Below are 15,919 nucleotides of genomic sequence, written 5' to 3'. Positions count from 1 at the left end.
TATATATACCGAAACCCTTTACACGAAAAATCTTCTATTTGCTCTAACTCACTTGATGTAGTACAAATTGGGCTAGAGGGGATATTCCATCATTTACAAAATAGTCCTATAAGTTTGTCATTTTTTATTTTTGATATAGTATAAGTTTATCATTTTTTATTTTTGATCTGGTATCTTTGGCACATTTAATTTACATCTGATATTTTTCATTATTTAAGCATTTGATCTTTTTTTACTCGATTTCTATCACAGTTGTTTAATTGACATTTTTTCTTGGTGACAGATAAACTTTAAATTGTAAGTTTTGTCACATCATACATAAAATGGAATTTAACATAAATATCACATATTCCCTCTCATATTCATCGACATTAGCTTTTATTTATAGGAAAATTTAGACAAGTGATAATCCAGGTCGAAGGTTTCATGACTGTCGAAAATGGACGGTGAACATCTTGTTTTTCAGTTCTTTTCTTTTACAAATTTCTTGTGCTTCGATTTTTATAGTCTTGTACTAATTTGTTTGGTGAAACCTGTTATTTTCTATATCAGAGTGGTAGATGTGATTTTTCGTAAGGGAAAATCCATCAATGTATCATAGATCGGTGACTAATAATTCTTGACTTGAAATGAAAATTTTTTGTGGTCAAAGTTTACAAGAAAGAAAATAAAATTTTGAATTTTTTACTCATTGGATCATGACTGATTTTCATTTTTTTAATTTTGGGTTACTGGATAATTTTTTAGATAAAAATTAGACGCAGCTTGAATCCGCATTTCTTGCAAAATAACTTCTCTACTCTAAGAAAATTGAGGATTTTTTTGGAGGAATACAGAGAATTGTTTCTCCCTCCAAGTAAATATCGATGGATATGGGAAGGAAGAAGTGTTCACTTCTCTTCATAAAAGTTGATGTGTGTTAAATTTCACATTATTGTGATGTGACAAAACCTACCATTCAAAGTTTACATATTACCAAGAAAAAAATATCACTTCAACAATTGTAATGCAAATTGTGTAAAAAAAACCAAATATCTAAATAATGGAAGATACTGGACATAAATAAAAAAGACAAATATATCGAATCAAAAATCAAAATTGACAAACTTATGATATCAATTTTCTCTNAAAAAAAAAAAAAAAAAAAAAAAAAAAAAAAAAAACCCTTATTACGCGAAAAATTCCTCTATTAGCCCTAACTCACTTGATGTAATAGCTAGAGGGGATATTCCATCATTTACAAATTAAACCAATTTGTTTTCCTTCCTGATTACCTTCTTTTTTTTCACTCGACTCTTGTTAAAAAATTCCACAAAATTTTTTTGAATGGGTGATCCTCATACCAAACAAATGCAAAACGTGACATTAAATCAATTTGTCACACTAATTTTTAGATTTGTTTGTCTCAAAGTTTTAGATTTGTTTAGCTCAGGCCGATTTCAGTCTATTTTCAAATATAAACTGTCACAAAAGTTGAATGGTTAGACAGTTTGCTAGAGCACCCCTTCACATCACTAATCAAGCCGAATTCCTAGGTTTTGAGTTGAAATCGAACCCAAAATTTTTTTATTCTTTTTTTTCAAGTATCGAATTTTTTTGGTTTGGTAGTTTGTGTTTCGGATGGATTTCTACTTTATGATTTAATTATTATAGTATCAACCAAGCAAAAACAGAAACAATAATAGGAACAATGGTTACACATTACTGCTGCTGCATCCATCTCATGATCAACAAATATATGTACATTATAGCATTAACTGATGAGTACATGTCAAATAACAGGGATTCTACAATTGTAAATTAAGCACGAAAATATTAGGGTAAGATAGAAAACCCAATTACAATACTACAACAAAGGCAATAGAAACTAAAGGACACCAACCAAGAGCTTCAGTACCAAAAAAAAGGTTAAAAACCTACTTAATTACTTATAAATTTGTAAATGGAAAAAATAAAGATGAAAGGTTAATTAGAGTCAAACTCAAATCCCGAAAAGCCTTCACTTGGCATAGAACAACAATTTTCTACGACCCCGCCTCCTCAGGAATGGTTAACCAGGAAGGTTGTATGCACATCTACCTTTCTCCTAAAGTTCCCATCCTATGGAAGGTAAAACCAGAAAATTGATTATTCAGGAATCAGCTACAAACACTAGGAAAAGTAAAATAAACAAGAGGCTAATTAGCATAAACGAGAGACGACTCTCATATACTATCACCAAAAATATGTAAAACGTGACATTGAAGTAACAGCAGAAACATTTTCTGAAGGGGTGGTATGAGAATCATCGCTACAGATTATGAAATTTGACAAAGTGAACATAGTAAGGAAGTCACATTACAGCTCGAGATTGTAAAAATGCAAGCGGAAAACTAGAAGAAAGATGCATAAAAATTAATGAGTGGTGAAATCATAAACTAAGGTCAAATCACAAGTACAGAAAGTCCTATTTGCATCAATTGAAACAAAACTTACTGGTCCACATATAACGCAAAAATGCTTCCGTTACATTCACCTGTTCCATATAATCTCTAATCGCTTATGAGACCGTAAAACAAACAGGCTGCCACTTATTCCTACTAGGACACTTGAGCTGTTATAGAGGGACTACGAATTATATTCTATACTTACATAAAAAAACTGAATACACCTTGTGAGAGAAACACTCACCCAAAGTTAAAATGGAGGGCTGGTGAGAATCTACAACCATACAACACCAATATGTAATCATCCCCCAACACCTGTCATTGACATTGGTGCAAATACAAGTCAAATCATATGTTATCAATTATCATAAAAGAAATTCCAAAGAACTAGATTTTTCTATTCCCAACAACAGTCTGGTTCTCATACTAAAACAATAACAATTTGCCCATACATCCCAGTCACTTTTTACAATGCTTGTTTGAGAAATGAACACTGACAAATATAAAATCTGCGAATAATTATAAAAACCTTAGTATAATTCAATGTTGATTCCATATAGAAGTTATACAGAAGCCTGAATACTTGGAAACTCAAAAGGTCTCAGGCTGAAAAAGGCATCCATATACAAATCTTATAAATAAATAAAAATAGTGAGTTTTCCCTTCTAATTTATGAATTGCTGCATAATTAATGAGCCGCATTCAAGATGGGAAAAAAATTAGGCATCTATCAGAGTAGCCATCTATCATACATCGCTTTTGTGATGTGTTTGCCATGAGGATTACGGGATCATAGAACCCTTGTGATAGATTATCAAAACTATTTGGATGTGATTTACCAGAACATTAGTAGAACGTATAAGCTTGCAAATAATAGTAAAACCCTGACATTATTTGTTGAGCTTTCAAACCATAACATATGTCCGGTAAACAATACAATCCATGGAGTAGGAAAATCGCTATACGTTGCAGGTCTCAAAAATACATCAAGAAGTAGACATGGCTATTACTGTCTTTATCATAAAACTACTCAACTTTATCTCTCCTATAGTCGTGTAAACCAATCAATAGATTATTTATCCAATACTACCATTTATCCTATCATATCATATATATAACTCAAATAATCAATCACTCTATTACTATACCAGTTTAACTAAACGCACCCAAGAGGTATAATGCTATGCATTTCTTGATGACAACAGATGATGGCAAGTAATCTTGATGATAACAGATGACGGCAAGATATGGTAACGGATGATGGCAAGCAAAAATGCTAAAAGAGGAGGATCCAACATAGAAAACTGCATACATGACTGTATGTCATTTCTTCTGGATACATGTAAAATTTCAAAATATATAAAGCAGCTGAGCAACTGAACTAAGTCATGCAGCTACAGTGCAAAAAAGAGCCAAGTTGAAAAGCATTCCCAGATGAAAACTGATGACTGCAGATAATATTATTATTGGGAAAAGAAAAACTAACTTAGATAACTGGATGCATACACTAATGCAGGTTCATCCTTAACGGACAATAGGCACAAATTCAGAAAAAATTTGCCAAAGCTCTTGATGCCATTTCAAAAATAAATAAAACTCTCTCATCAGTCATCTGGCAAGTATCCTTAGTCACTGACACATAAAATCAGACCATTCCAGAGTTGGGCCAATTCCATGTGTAGGGTGCTTCAAACAAAACATGTTCAGAAGTGATGTGTTAAATTCCCCTAGAAACCATTGTTTCATGCAATCATATACAAAGTATTTTGAGAAGACAAAATAACCGAAATTTAGCATTTCGAGCATCACAGCTCAAATGACCTTGTTGTGAATTTATTGTGGCCAACCCAGCTCTATAGGCTCATAACAGAGGCCTGGGTTTAAGATACATTCTGTGTATGAGTGGTACTTTTTTTTTGAGTTTGGTTCTTACAACAGAAACAAACTCGTCGCTCAAATATATTTGGATCATGTGGAGTCTCCATTTGAAAAGCATACAAAATGAAGTAGGTGTATTAGCAAAGAAAATAAATATTGTACAAATCAAATTTTCCGTATGCATATTCTAAATTTTATCCTGCAATGCATGAAAAAAACTTACAGGACTTCAGGGACTGATGCATTCACATTCCTACTGCCACGAAAACTGCTTGTATCTAAAACTCTCGTTGTCCCAACCGCCTTCAGGCTCCTTCCTCTTCGAAATACCACCAGGAACTGGATACATCCGGGCTTGATCCTCTACTACAACTTGTGTGCTGGCAACAGGATGTTGTGCGAATGAATCCTCCCTGACTTCTTCCATGACTCCAGGACCTGCATTGAGATCCAGACCTTGTCTGCCCCACTTTCTGTTGTTCTCCAGCATGCCGTTGTTGCTACCATCTGGAAGGTTAACTAAGTACGGTCTTTGAAATTGGGATGCCACAGGACCAACCTGTCCCAGAAACTGTGAATTTACAGGAGGTGCAAACAACCTAGGACCAGATGAGGAATCTGCATAATTTGTTCCAACTGAGAAGGTGGCTGAAGGTAGAGGAAAAGTAGTCCCAAAGGGAAAGACGGAAAACTGGAAAGGGCTAGATGAGAAAGGGACAGCAGGAGATGATGACAAAACCGATCCTCGATAGACATCAGGAGTAAGTGGGGTGACACCAAATGCCCTCTGAGGTGCACCAGGGGGAAAAACTGGAAAAGGTGGGTCACCTCGATCGGGTAATATTGTAGGAATTGTCACTGTTGAGTAAGTATTTCCAGGTGGAAACCAAGATGAGTAACTTCCCACCCCAGGACTATTCATTCGAAGTCCTGGAGGATGCAATTGAGATGGTATGCCACCCTTGACTTGCTTCCTGATAGAGAACTGCTCAGCACTAGCATTATCAACAATAGGCCCATCATTGAGATCAAAATCCCTCCGACCATCACCAGTAGGTAAACCACCTAAAGGTTTAATGCGTGCCATGGAACCCTCTACTTTCTGATAGTTGCTGGTGGAGCAATAAGCATTTTCATTTGCTTCATCAACCCTATTCAAATCTAGATCCAGCCCTCCAGAGCCAGGGACAATTACAGAACTCAGGGAGTCATTCAACAAAGTAGCATGATTACTTACAAAACCAATTGTCGAACCAACAGCCATAGCAGAATCTCGAGAAGCTATTTCCTCGAGAACTCTCTCATCCGGTACATTAAGATCAAAATCCAAGGGTGTGCGACCCTGTTTACCTATTGAAGCATCAGAACATGCGTTACTCATTGAACCGAATGCCGTTTCAAGAAATTTTCTGGGTTCAGCAGGCCGAAATGCGCTAGTAGCAGCAGATCCCTTCCACCCAAGTTCCCCTTTACTTCTCACTAAATCATCTGGAGGAACAAAGGGACCTTTAGCGGCGGCAGCAACAGTAATGGAAGCAGAGTTACCGGCCAAGGCAGAATTTACAGAAAACGGTACCGAGTTAATAATATGGACATTTGTTGAACCAGAGGATACTAAACTGACAGGCTCCCCATATTTCCCATCATCGGCACTAAAACCTTCATTTAAATCAAACTTTATTTTGGTGTCTGTATGTGTTTGTCCTGCAGCAGAGGAACAAGCCTCTCCAACAATAGAATCACGATTCTGAGCTTCATCTGTTTGAATGCTAGAAGACTTAGGACCTTTAAACTCGGTCTTTTGTGGAGCTGCATGATCCACACTGCACCCTCTCTCAGAATGCGATTCACGCTCTAACATCTTCTTGCTTTCAACATTTGTGCCTTTCTGATTCTTTAAATCATCAGATCCGGAACAAGAAGTAGCCAAGCTATGTCTTTCAATATCTGCATTCCTGACTACTACCTCGCTGAAGTTCGGCAATTCAGACTTGATTATGAAATTCTTAGAACCCTTTTCAACAGATTTTCCAAAGTTGACTTCATCAACACCTTTTGAGACTGAGTTCTCACCACATGCAGTTTGTTGTAGCTTTACACTGTTCTCTCTTTCTGCAAATCCAGAAACAATAATAGCAGTAAATTTCTGTTGTAAATTATTTCCTGTGCTTGATCCTTCACTTAAATCCTTTTTGTTGTCACCTTCACACAGTTGTTTTGAGCCAGCAAATTCAGTCATTAAATTACCCTCATCCATAACAGTACCAGCCTTTTCCTCCATCACCTTGACCTTAATTTCGTGGGTTTTGCGATTTAAAATACCATTAGAACCAATACTTCTGGAAGTGTCTTCATGAATATCTTCATCGAACTTGTCATCCATAACATTCTCGCTTGAAATAGAATCTGTCTTTACGTTAGACTTCTCAACAGTGTCCAAGTTATTGTGAATATTTTTTCGTGAATCCAAGCTAGAAGAATTCAAGTGTTTGCTACCCTCTCTGCTATTTACATCTTCCGGAGTATGCAATGGAGTACATTCATTGTCACCAGTAAACTTAACTGATACTTTTTTAGGCACGTGCAATCCATCCTCAGACACTAAACTACACTCTAAAGCAGACTGCTCCTTATCATCAGCATCAATGCAATACTTACTTGGAACTGCTGACATGTAATTTTCAGGGGAAGACTTGGATTTTTCCTCATCTGCACCGCAGTTCTCTTCAACAGCTGGAGTGCTTATTTCGGTAGAATCAGTAGGTGAAGCCAAGTCAGATCTTGACATTTCTCCTGCAGCCACACTAGCAAGCAAGTTCATTCCACCATTATCTTCAAGAGACAAAGATGAATTTGCTCCAGAATATTTAGCACAGCTCTCAATTAGAGCATTCATAGGGCTGAAAGAAGATACTTGCGACCTTGACGTCTTCAACTGATTTTTGGGGAGTCCTTCACTTAATCTCCTGGAGTCATCGGTGGTTACACTTCGCTCTTCCTCAGGAAGAGCTACAGGAGAACCAGCACCCTCTCCTGACCCAGTCAACAAATCTTTTGAGTCGTTGTTTTGCCATGAATCAGTCTTGTCCTTTGAAGTGTGCTCAAACTGCTCATGCTTGTCTAAAAGTGCAGGAGAAGAAGCTCGGCTGCTCATTAAGCCGGGATCTTCTAGAGACTCTCCACTGACACCATGTGCAGGACTTCGTACCTGATTTGATATTGCAACAATTAGCTTATGACTGCTACCTTCAGTAATGGGCCCCTCAAGAGCCCTTCCAAAAGGTGAAGAGGGTTGAGACTTATCCAAAACAGTAGTCTTTTGTGCTAATGAACCTCTGCTAGAGCTAGTTTCTTTCTGAATTCCAGTTACAGGTACCCCATGAATTCCACTATTTTTTCGAGTACGAATAGTACTGGTTGATATCTTGTTAACAGGAAGTAAACCTGCAGAAGAGCTCCTCCCGTCCTCCTTCCCAGAAGGAGACTGACAACAATTATTAGATTGAATAGAACTAGTACTCCTGTCCTCCTTCATTAGAGGGACATCAGGAGTGCCTCCAGAAGAAACTCTAGGCTGGCTCTCCTTGCCAGATGCAGGTGATGAAGAAGATTTCAAAGGTCCAGGAGATGACGTAGATTTTATGTTACTATCCCCATGTGAAGGCCTAGTAGAAGTGGTTTTCAATGCATAATTCTGAGTGGCTGAGCTTTTCAAGGCAATGTCAGAGCCACTTGGAGTTTTGCTACCACCATGTGATGCCTCAGGAAGGCGTGATTTAGAAGGCCAAACAGATATATCTTGGGCTGAACCAGATTTTGTGTCAATACTATTCATCTCCGCTTCAACACGTTTTTTCCACGTATCGACCAAACTCCGTGCCTTTCTCTGGATTTCCAAGTTTTTATGTGACCGTAAATGATTCACAGATCTACCAATGTTGCATGTTTGAAGGGCGTGAAGGTCCACAGGTAATTTATCCAGCGCACGAAGCAAAACCAAAACAAACTCTTCCACAGATTTATCACCATCCTTTAAATTATTACCATCACCAATCTTCCCTTTGTGAATTTCCTGGAGCCATTCATCCAACACAGGCAAACCCCTGAGCTGCACAAACCGATTAAGACACTCAACCTTGTCAGTAGCAGCCATTACACCTGCAAGCATGGACCGACTAAGCAAATCCCTGTTTCTCTCCATCCTGTCTGATTGCATTAGCTGGATAAGTTTCTCAACCCCATCCACATCAGTGACCCCTCCTTTTTCGGTTATTCGCGCTATCTCGGCTTTGAAATTAATTCCAGGTTTGAATTGAACAAAATCCTCATCATTGGCCCTAGAAGACCGTTCTCTTTTCACAGAATCAGCACCATGATCAGTTCTGTCCCTCTTCTTTACCTTGACTTGAGCAGGAAAAGTTGTCCCACTATTTTGACCACTGTCACAACCAGGCTTCAGTTGTACAGTCGAAGATGGAGTATTAACTTGCTTCGGAGATCGATCACCAGGCTGCAACGTTGCGTGCATTTCTGTCCTGATTTTTGTATTAAAGCTTTGTCCACTACTTCTTGTTGATCCTGTTAAAAAATAAACCATCAAAGTATTAAAAAATCATAAAACCTCTGACGCATAATTGGATAGTTTACCTTAAATAATTTTAAACAATAAATCATCGAAGTATTACCTCTAACGAAAACAATGACATGAAATTCATAAACCGCAAAAATAGATAAGACTCATTGAATGAAATACCTTAAATAAAAAACCAAAATTCGTTCATAAGCACGAGAAGAATGCCGAGTAGCAGCCAGGGGTAGAACCGAGAAAACCCTCTCCCAATTCTAGCAGTTCCGATCAAACCTATGATGCATAATTGAACATTTTACCTTTATCCCAATTTTCCTCAACCCAACACGCCAACATCATCCAGCAAACTCACACCTTTTAACTATAAATTCCCCTTTCCTTCAAACCCCCACTTCGATAAGTCAAAATTTCATTTCTTCCAGTTACCCGATAAAATTCCCGGACAACCCTAGATCGTCCAATTACGCTGAAACCCTAATCCACCCCGCCTTTATTTCTTTCGACAGCTTCGATTCTCCGACCGAAAAACCTAAAAATCCAGTTTCAAAACTTTCAGATCGAAAAATTAAACCCAATCAATCAAAAACCACCAAACCCAAAAGCGATTAAAAAAAAAACCACAGAAGCGACAATCAGATGACAATTAACATAAAAAAATAAAATAAAATCAACACACACAAAACTCACACACGTGCGCGTAAACCTGACAAAGATCAACAGCGAGAGAGAAATAGAAATAGAGGGACCTGCGGAATTTTTCGATTCAGAGAGAGACGGCGAGGAACCTTAGAGAGAGAAAACGAAGGTGAAAAAGACAAAACCTGTTCGTCAAGAGAAAGATTTATTAAAATTTTAATATAATAATAATAATAAAAGAAAGGAAAACGACGTCGTCGTCACTCGTCAGACGGCAAAAGTAAAAGGTGTTGTAGTTGTACTTGATACTTGGAAAAGGATGCGGGCAGTCTGGGCAGATCGGGCAGGCTAGAGATGATGATATTGTCACCCGTATGGGTACCCGCGTCATAGAATATGTGGCTTTTGTGCGGTGACTTGAGTTGACCGTACCTCTGTTTTGACTTTTTTGGAGCTTTTTCATATTTTCTCTGACGAAAACGATTGATTTAATACTTCAATGATTTGATCAAAATCAGGCAGCTAATCAATTCTGCCCTGTGATTTCCTAACGTTGATCCCAATTAAAAGGTACATAGATAACATTTATTTTTCAAAATTCCAATCAAGAAAATAAATTATTTTAGATATCAATCAATTCGAACAAAAAATATAATATCATAATATATTTAAAACAACGTTTGATGTGAATAATAAAATAAATCAATTAGGTACTCGTAAATTGTGTGTGGCGAATGAATAGTAGACAGATAAAGCCTCACGTTGCCTGATCTTCACACACGACCTCTTTGGCTATATTTACTTCGTTTTGCCGACACATAGTGACCTGTTGGTAAACATTTTACATCTACCACCTCAAGAACAGATTTACTCCTACAATCGAGACGGAAAAACAGAAAAACACAACCATTACAAAGTAAAATTGGCTCAGAAAGAAAGTGTATAACACAAGTGTTTTTAACACTTTGGAGATATACACAAGGGCCAAGTGGTCAGTACAAATTGTATAAAAATATTGAAAGATTAGATCAAGATCTACATGGCAATGTAGTAGAAATTTGGTCCGTAACCATAAGTTCAGAATTTGGACACAATGGCTGCCAAATCACAAGAAAGGGGATGCTGAAGGATGCAACTCAACCAGCTTCTGCCGTACCTAATAGTGAAGACCGGAGTAAAAATTTATAAGGAGTTGATCATCCTTTTCATCTCTGCCGACCTCCTAGCATCTGGTTCATCAAGAGCTCTCTCAGTCAGCACATGTTTAATTCGGCACATTGACTTTCTTACCTGTTCAATCATAACAAGGGAGGATGAGTAACAGAGTGGTTATTGATGGAAATTTGGGATTGTCATAAGAAACTCGGGTATTAGCTATTGGAATGATGTCAGAAACTCAGGGTACTCTGATAATTCTGCAGAACTGGAAGTGTCACTTGCAGAAGAGCAAAGGATACTACACTACATAAAAGATAATTTCAGTCATGTTTAGGTGCATAGTATGAAGAATATGAAGACCGAAGTGATACATCGAATGTAATATTCCTTTGTAGTGACTGCCGCCACCTGCAGAACGAAGTTGAATATATTTGTTCTAATAGGATTTTGATTTTTGAATTGGCTAATATATCAATTTATCCGTACGACCGAAAGAAAATTTAAAAACTATCTTGGTAGATCTGCTATGTTACTGCACTCAATAACAGAACACAAAAGAATAAAAGATAACCAAAAAATGGATCCAACGTTGGAGTATGCTTCTAACAAAGAGGTCCGTTGCCCGTAAATTTTTTATCTCCGAATAAAACCGTTAACCGCCTATTTAAGGCAGACTCAATTCTCTATATAAATAACTAAAACACATGCGCTAGTGGGGGACTAAGCCATACCTCTAAAGATAGTACAAGTCTAAAAGGCTAAATGGCTAATTATACCCGGAGAGTCATTTCCGAACACAATATTTAGGTGATTATTCAACACACATACACATTTAGGGAAGAGTCTTTCTCAAACACATATAGCAAAGCTTAACTTGTCACTGGTAGAGAGAACATGAAGCTAGCTATCAGCAGTCTATCAGATGCTCACACAAAAGAATCATTACCATGATCTGAATACATAGGAACAAGACGCGATGGATAACTTGAGAATTAACATAATCAAATTACTTTGTCTAATCAAGTTTAGAAGTAAAGTTACACCTTCGGGACACGCTCTGGATTGGGAAAACGTAGGTTTTGAGCATGAAGCATCTGCCGCTGAGTCATCAACATATTCTTTTCCCTCAGAAGGACATACCAGAGCTTGTTAAGGTCATCCCAAGACTTGAGACGCAGTTCAGAAGCCTTCCAACTCCTACCTGAAAAATATACTCTCTCCATCAGAAAAATAAACAACAACATAAACACACCAAAAGCAAGTATAACTCTTCCAATGAAGATTTATCAGGCATACACAGAAGAATTTATCTCAAACAATCTGCTGATGGAGTTTAATATATCAAATTTTATGAATGACAAGTATCTAAACACTTTCAGAACACATAAACAAGTAATGGTGCATGTCGCAAAGTTATTGTAGCCATACATGATATGTGGTCTTATGAGATATATTGCCCACTCAAATGAATATGCACTGCTTAATGAGAACACCTTTATCGAAATCTTCCGTACATGTCTTACATAAATAAGCTCGGAATGCAATCTATCAAGGAGAGAATGAAGCAGTTAATGATGAATCTTAGCACTACAACAATGGGCAGATGAAAGACACATTAATCAATCAAGAACCATAACCACCAACCATATAATAATAGGAAGAAAAAACTTTCAGTAGAACAGTTGTATTTCTTCCCTTGAAGTTATGAAAGGAAAACATCGAGCATAGGATACAAGAGCGAGGAAAGGTGGTTATAAATGGGTTTTGAAAACATTACCTTATTCTTCACTTTCCAAGTGAGTAAATAGTCAAATAAGATACCGCAGAATTATTGAGCGACAATGGTCTAATTCAATTATCAAAGTGTGTAGTGCTTGAAAACGAGAAACAAAATCAGGCAACAAACTTAAAAAATACAGAGTGCAACCTGATTGTTGGTGTTTACCGGTGTTAATGTCTGCTGCATAAAGTGATATGTTTTTCACATCAAGTGTGTGAAAATCAGTTGAAGATCAAACTTTTAACTGTAACTTCTCGCAGGTACATCCCCAGATTCCAAGTAAGTTTATCAATTCATGAACACTTGTTATCCATACATTTCTTCTCTAGCAACAACATGATCCCTTTGATGAGCACATCTGGATTTAGGGACCATATCTGTTGACTAAGATTTATTATTTTCGTAGTGGAACCCCTTAGCAAGAAACCACTCACTAACGATGAGAGTGTTCTACACTTCTTCCTTCAAATAAGAGAATCATATATCTACTAACCCCGTGTTAAAAGTTTTATGTCTTTCATAGAACAAGTGTTCAGGCACCACTTATGTGTCTTAATACACCTATGAAAACAGATCAATCATGTTAAGGCGTTCAAAATCTGCATTTCGATCCTTACCTCCTGCACTCCAAAAAGAATGCATGAAAAGACAGAGGGAATAAGGTAAAGAATGGAATGGCTGTGAGGAATCAAGGCGTTCTTAATCCATGGCCTTAACACATTCGTTCTTCTTCCATTTAAAATAACCTGAATTCTTCCATACATGACTAAAATCTTCAGCCATCGGAAAAAATGCATCCCAGGGCCCAGCATACAAAACGAAAAATACCCAACCAAGAAAAACAAACAATGTTATCGATGAGTGGACGAGACAGTAACATTTTACCATAGACAACTGGTTTATCATCCTCCGGGTTCCTATCAGCCTCAAAGAACTCCTCAAGTGGATTATGAGGAAGCTTCGAAGAAGAAGAAGCAGCAGCAGCAGCAGCTGAAGCCTCAGATTTGGCAGCAGCGTATAGCGTCCTCCCAAATATCCTTGTCAAAAACATTACTTTCAAAATGAGAACTTTCTGCAAGAAGCAAGATAAAATATGAATAATGAACACCAAAAGCCGCTAATCAAAACACACTTTCTTTAAAATGCGAAGATCGCAAAATTTCCAATTAAATTTCGCATCTCGAGTATAATCTCAAACTGGTTGTTATTTATTCCTACCATTTGCCACGAATAACAAAACAATACAACCGAAAGCTTACCCCAGGGGCCAGGTATCAAGCAAATGAGCGGTAGGGGTGTTCAATCGGTTGTAACCGAACCGAAATTAGCAAAACCAAACAAGCCAATTTTTTTTTCGACCAACCGAACCAACAATCGAGTAAATCGAACCGATAAAAAATCGGTTATTTCGCTCCGTAAACGAAATAACCAATTTTTTTTATTATAAAAAAACTGGATTTTTCAATTTTTTTGTCACTCCTCATCTTATTTTATTGAATTCCAACAATTGGTTATACCGATTATTCGACTTTCTAACCACCAAGAGAGCACTGAAAATCAATAATGTCACAACCATTTGAAATCACACAAAAAACATCACTTGATTAAATTAACTATTAAGTTGATACAACATATACTCACGTATAAATAAGCAAAAATAGAGAGCAGAAATTGAAGCTTTAAGCAGAAATCTCGAAGCATAAATATTTACAGCTCCCTCAATACTCAAAGATACAACACATATTCATGTAAATTAGTAGAAAAGTGAATAAAATCTGAAATCTTCAAGTAAGTCGAGCAAAGTTATGAATGTATTTTCGCAAATAAACATGAGAAAAAAACGATAATCGAAGTAAATAAAGATTTACTCACAACTGTCGGCTTCTCGTCCCGACTCCCGTCGTCCGTTGGTTCGAAAATTAGGGTTGATGGCAAAAGTGAAGAGAAAGAACGAGGGATAGAAGTCGAAGAACTGAAAAAAACAGTGACCAACGATGAAGTCCTCGTAGGTTTTCGTTTAGGACCTGTAAAAATTAGATTGGACTTTTTGTTTAAAGCCCTCACACCCCAAAAACCCGAATTGTAAGTTTTATGGAAGTTTTGCAAATCACGCTATTTGAAAGCGTGTTCGGTTTGAAACTCATTTGGCATCCTTGTCAGCCCAATAAAAATATTTTTAAACATTTACTTGTTGGGCTCATGATATCCCAATTTCAGTCCTTAAAAAAGTTGTTATATATTAATTTAAATGTAAAAAATATTATTTATTTCTTTTTTATTATTTATGTAAAATTCAATTTTTGTATATGACAATTTTATTTATTTTTAAAAAATAACAAATTATAACTGAAATTCGACAAATAAAAAATATCAAAATTGTAATTTTTCCTAATTTTTTTATTATTATTTCCAAAAGACATAACTGCCAATAATTTCGCCCTCACTCCCTGAGAGCTAAGACTTCCAAGTGTTTTAACACCAAGGAATTATAAGTAAGATTAAACTTCTTAATATATTTACTTAAACATTGTTTTAATGTATTGTTTTTTTACTAACAAATCTATTTCTATTGTATCTATTATATTCTATCCTTTCAACTTGAAAATTGATAAATTTCAGTTTAAAATTTTTTTAAAAAAAAACATTTCTTTCTATTTTTTTCTCGAAGGATAAGTTTGTCATCATCCACCAGTAATAATAATATTTGGAAATGTGACATGAATAATTTTTCTTACTTTTACTATTTGGAATTCCCAATATTCCCTCGTGGAGGTGGATTGAGTATCAATCGGTCGATTCAACCAATTTCTTTAATAGTCATTACTGTTGATATTTACAATTAATTATAGTTTATTACACAAAACCTAAAAATATCCATTTTTAAGAACCTTTTTACCATAAAACATACATGTATAAAGCCCACAGGTTAATTTGTTAGATCACATAAACTTATGTTAGATGGTCTCACGGATCAATTTTTTGTGAGACGAATATTCTATTTGGGTCTCTCATGAAATTTTTCTACTTTTTATTGTCTCATTTCAATAATAAAGATCCGTGTTCTTGTTGTCATTTCATTACAATATGTTGCTAGTATATCCCATCTCCATCAAGGAATTCACGTTTTTATGGGCAATTGCAGAGAAGGAAACAAACAAAGCAAGAAAACTTTTAAATAAAGAGTTGAAAGTGTGCACTTTGTATAAGATTCCCTCCAGTGTAATTTCCTTTTCTCAGCATGTTCCATAAACCGAGCTTAACATTTCAAGCACCAAGATATAGGCAATGTGGCAAGCACCATTCCACTAAGTCTAGTTCAAGAAAGTCTAAATTTTTTAAGTTTTGAAAATACAGAAATTTAGCAATTTATACAACACATAAAATGATCTTGTTGAGGAATAATTAACTTCTTTCTGTCTTGCAAAGTCCATGCAATAGCACAGATTTGAGTTA

At 36.3% G+C, this 15,919-nt stretch overlaps 2 protein-coding genes across 5 annotated transcripts; both read right to left on the bottom strand.

Annotated features, from left to right (window-relative positions):
• Nucleotides 1-1,719: 1,719 nt before the first annotated feature.
• Nucleotides 1,720-9,713, bottom strand: LOC140959162 (uncharacterized). 4 transcript variants are annotated; one of them, XM_073416957.1, is made up of 5 exons: nt 9,580-9,713; nt 9,058-9,421; nt 4,528-8,882; nt 2,671-2,741; nt 1,720-2,100 (listed from the first exon to the last, which is right to left on the bottom strand). In XM_073416957.1, the coding sequence occupies exon 3, from the start codon at nt 8,830-8,832 to the stop codon at nt 4,558-4,560; it is 4,275 nt and encodes a 1,424-aa protein (XP_073273058.1). In that variant the 5' UTR covers nt 8,833-8,882; nt 9,058-9,421; nt 9,580-9,713; the 3' UTR covers nt 1,720-2,100; nt 2,671-2,741; nt 4,528-4,557. The 4 variants fall into 4 exon arrangements, with proteins under 4 accessions (XP_073273058.1, XP_073273060.1, XP_073273061.1 ...); XM_073416959.1 differs by having other exon boundaries at nt 9,584-9,713; XM_073416960.1 differs by having other exon boundaries at nt 9,596-9,713.
• A 707-nt stretch (nt 9,714-10,420) lies between these two features.
• Nucleotides 10,421-14,534, bottom strand: LOC140960567 (uncharacterized). The gene is made up of 4 exons (XM_073418870.1): nt 14,339-14,534; nt 13,352-13,538; nt 11,730-11,887; nt 10,421-10,818 (listed from the first exon to the last, which is right to left on the bottom strand). Exons 2-4 carry the CDS (start codon nt 13,515-13,517, stop codon nt 10,711-10,713), a joined length of 432 nt encoding a protein of 143 aa, XP_073274971.1. The 5' UTR covers nt 13,518-13,538; nt 14,339-14,534; the 3' UTR covers nt 10,421-10,710.
• Between the last annotated feature and the right edge of the window lie 1,385 nt (nt 14,535-15,919).

This window comes from Primulina huaijiensis, chromosome 15 (genome assembly GCF_012295235.1).
Source record: "Primulina huaijiensis isolate GDHJ02 chromosome 15, ASM1229523v2, whole genome shotgun sequence".
In the NCBI taxonomy this organism is placed as follows: domain Eukaryota; kingdom Viridiplantae; phylum Streptophyta; class Magnoliopsida; order Lamiales; family Gesneriaceae; genus Primulina; species Primulina huaijiensis.
The sequence above is the reverse complement of the archived record's forward strand: the minus strand, read 5'-3'. Positions and strand labels throughout refer to the sequence as shown.